Source organism: Monodon monoceros, unplaced genomic scaffold (genome assembly GCF_005190385.1).
Source record: "Monodon monoceros isolate NGI ecotype Baffin Bay Population unplaced genomic scaffold, NGI_Narwhal_1 Super_Scaffold_20, whole genome shotgun sequence".
Lineage (NCBI taxonomy): Eukaryota > Metazoa > Chordata > Mammalia > Artiodactyla > Monodontidae > Monodon > Monodon monoceros.
In genome coordinates, this window is record NW_021703777.1 from 118,354,287 (window position 1) to 118,362,852 (window position 8,566).

General features: G+C 36.8%; 1 protein-coding gene across 1 annotated transcript; it reads right to left on the reverse strand.

The window, feature by feature from the left end:
• Positions 1–263: 263 nt before the first annotated feature.
• IL21 (interleukin 21) lies at positions 264–7,453 on the reverse strand. Its single transcript, XM_029235692.1, has 5 exons — positions 7,243–7,453; positions 7,099–7,134; positions 2,488–2,643; positions 542–619; positions 264–455 (listed from the first exon to the last, which is right to left on the reverse strand). The coding sequence occupies exons 1-5, from the start codon at positions 7,387–7,389 to the stop codon at positions 432–434; spliced, it is 441 nt and encodes a 146-aa protein (XP_029091525.1). The 5' UTR covers positions 7,390–7,453; the 3' UTR covers positions 264–431.
• Positions 7,454–8,566: the final 1,113 nt, after the last annotated feature.

An 8,566-nucleotide genomic window follows, 5' to 3' on the forward strand; every position in this document is an offset into this window, starting at 1 on the left:
TTAAGTTATGATCATCAGAAACCTCATTCTTGTCATAACCAAGATCAAGGTTAATCAATAAATTCCCAAACTGTATTTTTGGTTAAAATTTTTAAGCTTCTCCAAGAAATGGCATAGTTGGCAGTAAGATAAAGTAAAAACCTTAGAGGTCACAGAAATCTATAACACAGGAAATCAGACTCGAATTGAGTAGAAAGTTTTTTCAAGTTGACCAAACACAGAGCATGTGGATCAAACTGAAGTATTGCATAGTGATTTTGGAGGAATAATCCTGACCTTGAACACTTATCTGAGTTTTTTTCCCCCATCACTAATATATTGTACTCCTCCATTTGGAATACCAAGAACTGAGTTTCACTACTGTGTTAGAGTATGAAATATAGTGTCCAGCTTCAAGTGAGATCTTTAGGAACCTTCATATTCCGTGTGTTCTAGGAGAGGTGCTGATGAATCATCTGTGGAAATAGAATACCATGAGTAACCTCAACATAAGAAGCAATCTGGATAAAGATGAAAGTCAAATATAATTTAAGTTACATACCTTTTGGATGAGTGATTTTAGTCTTTCTAGGAATTCTTTGGGTGGTTTTTTCTCATAAGAATCACATGAAGGACATGTCTAGAAATCAATGAAAGAGTAATAATCTTCTTTAAAGCTTTTTTCCTATGTAATAAAATGTTCATTCAAATTTTATGTTTTCCAATTAGAGACATAAATCATGTTCACTGAAAAACTTTGAGAAGCACATAAAATTGTTCAGAAAATAACAATGAGAAAAATCACTTGTAATCCCATCATTAGAGATAACCACTGCAGTGTTTTGATATGTATCCTCCCAGTAATTTTTTCTTTGCATTTGTGTTATTTACACTGGCTATTAATTTGCCTTTGTTTTAACACAACATAACACAAGCATTTCCTACATATTAAATATTCTTCAAAAATATATCCCATAATGTTTGCTTTGTATTCCTATATAGGATTGAAGTATTACTATTTTGGGGCATGTAGATTGCTTCTGACTTTTCACTGTTGTATACAATACTGCAATGGACATCTCTGAGTAATTTTTCATGTACATCTTTATTTTATTCGATAAATTACTAAAAGTAGAATTACTAAATTAAAGGGATAAAAAAAGTTAAGGCTTTTGATATACGTTATAAAACTTTTACCTCTATTCACATAGAACATTCTTACCATTATTGTGCATTGTTAAAAATTTTAATTGAAAAAAATAGGATTTCCTATCTTAACTTGCATTTATTTGATTATGAAGAGATTAAACAATTCTTCACATGTGCATTGCCCACTTATATTTCTTTTTGTAAAAAATTCTTTGTTTATATTATTTACCCTTATTCCTGTTTAGATACCAAACACCAGGCCATTGCCTGCTGTTTAGCATCTCTAATGCCGGTTTGATGTTGTGGTGAGAGATATTTGACTGAAAGATAAGAGATATAAGTTCTAATGCTCATTCTGACACTTAATATTCGTGGAGCTTGGGACAAGTCACTTAATATCCTTGGTCTCACCTTCCCATCTATCAAATGAAGGTGCTTAACTGGATAATTCTATGTTCAGTGCCAATATTACCATTTTATGGTCTTTGATATTGAGTTTCAAAGACATGCTCAACTCTTTTCTTCTTTGAGGAAAGTTTTAGAGGGATACTTTTCACATTGCAACCTGGTCAAGCAATCAAAGGAAATAAAAATCATTTTGATATTGTAATTAAGATTTCATTTGAATCACATGTGAAATTCCTTAGAGGAGAGAGAACTGATAGAAAAATTTCTAGTAATTTATCTTATGTATTTATCCACTGGTTTTGATTAATGCCTGAATTACTCATGAGATTATCTGCATTGCTCATGAGTTGGCGTAAGAGGAAATATACAAGAGGTTCTCAAGGACCACAAAACTAGGGATTATTGAAATTCCCCAGCCAAATAATGGGGTCTACCCATTCAAATGTAGTACTGACTCTGCAGTTGTACAGGACAGTAATAATATTCTTTAAAAGAGGAAGGCAATGTTTGAGATTTATCCTGGTGTCTTGTAGGCTACCTCTTTTCTTTCAGGAAAACTGGGATCTAGCTCCTGTTAATAAGGATACAAGTTATATGTGATCATATAATGAGAGCAGAATATTTTTTAACTCTTAAGTCACACTTGGATTCTCTGCCTAATGACTTCCTCACCTTGAAAGCTATATTAATTATTCCAGCTACCAGGGGCTGTTAGCAAATTCTAATTGGATTTCTGGACACTTTCAAGTTTGTGGACTAGGAAGTGGTGACTTTGCTTCTCAAAACACACTCTGTATGATAAGGCATAACATGTAGCTGGAAGGAAGGCACTGGAGGCTCTGGCTCTGTGTGTGTGTGTGTGTGTGTGTGTGTGTGTGTGTGTGTGCGTGCGTGATGTAATAGATATAGTTAATAAGTACAAATAAGTTAGATGACAAATGACAGTCTTACCAGTTTATGTTTCTGTCTTTTCCCTGCATTTGTGGGAGGTAGTTTCCTCTTCAGCTGTTTAGTTAATACATTAATTATCTTTTCATTGTCTCCGGTATTTGCTGACTTTAGTTGGATCTTCTGAAAACATGAAAACGCCGACCGCTCACAGTGTCTCTGAAAGAGAAATAATTTGTATAGATGTTAATGAAAGTTATTCAGAAAGTAAAAATGACCTTCCCAATCCTCTTTTCCTACTTCTACTGCAGTGTCTTGGGTCACATTCATTTTAGCAGACAAATGAGGAATGATTTCATGTCCTACTTAATCTTTGGGCTAAAGAGCAGACTCTTGTGATATAAAATTTCCCCACGTTAGGGGAGAGAGGACATTTCCCTGTCTCACAGACAAGAAGAGGGAGCTTTGCTTTGCCACAGTTCTTTATTCCTAATGTCATTTTGAGGTCTGGGTGTTGGGCAGGACTTGGTATTTCATAAGGGAGAGTTAGATTGGTTTTAGAACACACTTTATGAATTATGAGGCTCTAAGAGACATTGTGACTGGTGGCAGCTTTGGGTGAGTTACGCTGTAGTGTGATTAAGAATCGTTTCATTTGTCTTTTGTTTCCCTCTGCAATGTACGTAGGAGTATCTAACAATGACATACATGTCTTGAGCAGCACCTTATCCTGTACAATGCCTGGCATAGTGTCTTGTTGCTAGTGAGTGCTCAACAAATATTTGTGGAGTGGACAAATGAAGTAAGTGAGTTAAAGCCCCTCCTTTGGGGAAAGGAAGTGGGTGCCTACCTCTGATGGCACATTCCACGCCTAAGATTCAGTACACCTGCTGTAGACCATGTGTGACTTTTCTGAAATCCTATTCACACTCTCAAGTCCATTAGGGTGGGATCTGCCTGAATCAAGCAGTCAAGGAACAGAATTTGAGACATGCCTCCCCCGCAATGGGCAGGAAGACTGTCCCTTAGAACGTAAGAGTAATGTCTCAGAGCATGGAGAAGTGGGCAGATCAAGGATCAAAAACTTGACTCTTGCTTTAATCAAATAACCAGTGACCAGTGAATAAGTCAAAATGTTAGAAGTTGAACTGAAAATGAAATGGAATTGATTGGAAGAACAAAATTTATACTGATTTGTTGAAAACATTTTAATGCTGATCTAAGAACTTGTATCCAGGTTACTTTTTTCTTTCAGCAGATGTCTGTATATGATGCTATCCACCGCCCTAAAGTTGCTATATCTTCATTTCACCGGTGTATATGGAAGTTACCGCCATGTATACAGAAGCCTCAATTTTTCTCAGTTCCTACAAGGGCCGTCCTATATACAACAATACTACCTGAGTCTTCCCATGACAATCAGCTGAAAATAGCATCTGGCCTGCTTTGCATTTTCCAACCTATATGCTTACCCATTATGAATGTTGATTAATAACATGCATCTTTAAGACACAACCCCATCAGATTTGCTTTGCATACATGGCCACAAGCCGAGAACCAGCTTATCTGGTTTCCTTATATCAGAGCAGCTGGCCTCTCATAAGGGCGAGATAGTGTCCTTTACATATGTTTGCCAAAATGCTTATTTAATAGAAACTATATATAAATGTTAATTATAGCACTTTTTTTTCCTTGAAAACCACATGTTCATGTTTGTTGAAGTTTTTTCTTTTCTCTTCTTTTGACCACAACCGGCTTAACTTACTGGAAAAAAATAATATTCATATTTAAAGAGGTAAATTTTCCAGCTGAAACTGAAAACACTAACTGTTTCATCCGTGATGATCTGAGAAACCAGCATTTCTCACAGAGACCCATTTTGCTGAGTTAACATTTACATGTGGATGTTGAAAGAAAATTAGGTTCCAAAGAACTATAGGGGCCTACCAAATGAACTCCCTTGAGACAGGTATCGCCAAGAGTGGTCAACACAAGCAAGCAAAGATTTGGCACCTGAGAAAGCCTTTCTGAAAGCCTCTGAATGGCATCTGGACACCAGTGACTGTATTGATGGGGCTGTGCTTTCTCTCCTGCCCTTCCTTGTTCACCTGTGTCAATAGACATTGGAATTTTGCTTTGTGCTTTCTGCAAGCAGCAGAGCTATCCCTGGCGATCTGTGGTCCAGGACAAATACCTGCTGGATTTGGCTTCAGATGCACAGTAAAGGCAGCCTCAATAAGGAATAGAAGCAAAGGAGCTGTTCTGCTAAACTGCCTTAAAGATGTGTTGAGAAGAGGAGTAGAGAGATTAACTTCGATTCAGGCAGCTTAGGTGCCCTGTCACTCAGGATGACCCCGAGTTCACGTGCAGCACTACTATCTGGGAGCAGAGCCACTGTTTTGCTTTGCTGTGCCTTGCAGACTTAGAGGGCAAGGCTTTGTTTCCCTCATCCTTTAACACCTGGAAACATGAGGAGTTATCCGTCCTACATTAGTTCTGCAGAATCGAGGCAGCAGTAAGGAAATCAAAAGCAAGAGTAACAAACCACTCTTTTTAGCTAGTCAAGTGCTGCTTTTGCAAGGAGGTGCACTTGGCTTTGTTGATTTGCAATTGAATATTTGAAAATATTTGCTTCCTTACAATTTATTTTTGACCTACTTAACTTTTCTTTCTTTTTTTCTTTTTTTTGCAAAGAAAGCCCTGGCCATTCACATACGAAGTCTTGCTAACTGGGTAAAATTACCTTTGTCCTGCATACAAACTAGGTTTATATCAGGGTTCCTCAACAGTGGCACTGTTGACATTTTCAGATGGATAATTCTTGGTTGTCAGGACTGTCCTGTGCATTCTAGAATGTTTAGTAGCATCCCTGGCCTCTACCTACTAGATGCCAGTGGAAACCCCCCACACACAATTGTGCCAACTAGAAATTTTTCCAGACAATGCCAAATGTTCTCAGAGGGCAAAGTCACCACCAGATGAAGACTACTGATTATATGATTAGAAAGAGAAAGAAAGATGCCTGGTGAGGCCAATTAGCAACCTTAGATGATCACTATATATCAACATTTATATGCAACATTTAAATGAACTTATTTTCATTAAACTTGTTAATCTTTTTAACTCTTTATAGACTCTGCTTTGATGCTAGCCCTGAAAAACTTGACATAATGCTACTGTGGCCTTGAACTATTTTCTTCTCTCCTGGGCTTGCCTGCCAGCATAGCTTAAAGATCTTAGTAATACCATTATTCACTTGTATCATAGCCAGCATTGCTTGATCAGATTATCAGATAGATACAGTGTCACTGAGACAAAATCCTGTCATTATAAGATAAAAAAGATCTCTCTTTAACAAAGGATATAAAGGAAGTACCCACTGGATCAACTCAAGTTAGAAGGTGGGATATCTAACTTGGAAAGTTAGAGACTGAGCTAAGAATCTCCCCAAAGGACTCTAACCACAGCAGTTAGACAAAAGGCATGAGATGCTAAAAAAGATATGTTTTGATAATTAGGGCATTAAGAAATAGTCTTACTTGTTGGAAAAGTCTTTCCAATGAGCTGAATATGCTACTTTCATTTTAGGTATTGCTTATTCGAAAAGGACCTAGTAAATGAGAGTGGTTAGGTTCAGAGCTAGAGAGTGAATTTTAGAGAAAAGCAATAGTTGTGACTCATTCACTTTCTAAACTTCTACACATAGTCATTTACGATAATTGTTTTCTTTGCAATGTATCCTCATAAGCCTCCCCTTTGTAGTGTCCTAATTACTGGTAACACTTTTATAGTTATTCTAATTTATGCAGTTAAAGGTCTGTGACACTGAAAACATTTCCCCCAATTGTGTTTATATCCTCAGGGTACCAAACCTGAAGACTAGATCGAAGTTACCAAGGAAAAGAGCAGCACATAGCACACTTGAACTGTATGCTAGGATAGGCCTCTTCTTCCTGGGACCTAATGGATTTAAATGGCTTAAGAGAACAGGATGACTTGTTGTAAACCGTCCTTTCAAAAGACCTCACCGAAGGCCAAAGACAAGACTCATTGAGGCCAAGGTACATGGGAATTATATTCTAAAGGATGGCCTTGATTTCCACACTACCATTCTTCCATGCTGTGCTATAATGTATTCCTTCTTTCTTCCTTCCCTTCTTTTTTTATTCCTTCCTTTCTCTCTCTGTCTCCCTTTCTTCTTTCCTCCCTTTCTTTCTTTTTTTCTCTTTCTTTCTTCCTTTCTAGTTATTAAAAGGTGAATTCTGCTTCTGTGGTACGTGTCTATATTTCGTACATAGGTTTACAAAGAGGGCTCAAGAACTTTCATGCACAAGGATTCTTAAAATGTAATTAGTTGGTCATTGTTCAGAAAATGATCATAGTGTAGATTTATTCTCTAGTTTTGTATTCTATCTCAACAATACTACTTGAGAATACTCTTAGAGATATTTGGAGATAAAAGTATATCTTATAAGGTATGTAGTGTTTTATTGGTTGGCTTGTTGGTGAACCAATGAATATTTGAGCAAAATAGAAATAACTATTTTACCAATTATTAAACACCAAAATTCATGGAAATTAAGTATATTTCTAAATAATCATGTTAATGCCTCTCTTAATTGGATTTAAAAACATGTCAAATTTATTTTCACAAATAAATTCAACTGGTCTTACCTTTACATCTTCTGGAGCTGGCAGAAATTCAGGGTCCTAGAGCAAAAGAAAATTAGTTCTGAGTTATTTATATAAGTCAAAAAGCTCCTTTTATAGTAATTGAAGAATATTATTTAAATTTTGTTGTGACAAATATGGCCTTACCAAGTCATTCACATAGTTTTTCAGCTGATCAACAATATCTATAAGTTGACGCAGTCTAATCAAGAGGCGATCTTGCCCTTGGAAGCTTGATTTATGGGCCACTGTCCCTGAGAAGAGGACCATCAGGCAGATGACTATTCTCTCCATGTTGCCAGGTCTGGATCTCGTAAGTACTAGTAGAGCAAGACCTTGGTCTCAGTTTTCACCTCAGTTTGTGAACAGGCTGTCAGTAAAGCTATCTATTTATTCATCCTTCAGGGAGAGATAAAGCCCTCCCATTGCAGCCTGGAAATCTTTGTAAAATGGATGAATGTGAGTAACTCTTTTTTCTTTTCCGCTGGCTAGGTATACGTGTGCATGTGCTAATACGCGGGGGCAGGGATTGATGGAGTCAACGAAATGTGCCCCATCTGCATCTTAGACAGGAAAAAGAGAAATGGGTGAATTCCAATTTTCAGCATGAATCAAGAAGTGTGCACAGTAAATAAAAGGTACTACAAGACTTCAAAGAAGTAAACAAAATACTTTGATGTCTCCTTCTTTGCCTCCCTGGCATCTTACCTGTTCTCCCTGACAGTCATAAGGGCACTTCAATAATGAGTAAAGTGGCAACATGTGCTTTCTTGCAGGATTTTTTCTTGTGGTAGTAACTAGGCTTTTTGACTGAAATCGTCCAGTATTCCATCATAAAGGTAGGAGGAGAGCTACCTTTTAGGAAGTTTTAAATATCAGGGGTATTTTCCAAATTAGCAAGAATATTTTAGGTTCTTAATCAGGTTAAATGGTTTAAAGTAGAATGTGCTCCAACTCTCCTCCAAAGCATCCTTAAGTAACATTAATCTCAGCTTCTAACATTTTACTTAACAATCTGATTTATACATATCATCTTATCCCCCAATCAAGATCTCACTCTACCTTCATTCAAAAGAAAGAAAAAAAAGAAACTCTGTAATGTCTATCTCTTCTATATAATGCATCAGTTAAATGAATGAAAAGTGCTAATACTCATTCCTCTCTAAACCAAAATTTTATTTCAAACAGCAAAATCCAAAAATACCCATAAGTGACTCTTCTTCTCTTCGGGTGGTGTTACTTATTATTTTCTCTGGGTATGAACAACACATTTCTAACTATGACAGATAGAGGTTAATAAAAAGCTCAAAGTCCAGAAGTGGTTTTATCATCCTCCTCTCTGCTGCTTCTCCTCTCCCTGCTACTCTTCACTCATTTGAGAAAGCTGAATACGATATTCCAGAAACATAGAAGTAGTATTGTAGCTAGTCAACTAGGCCTTACAAATAAAACTCTTGACTATAGATTTTGT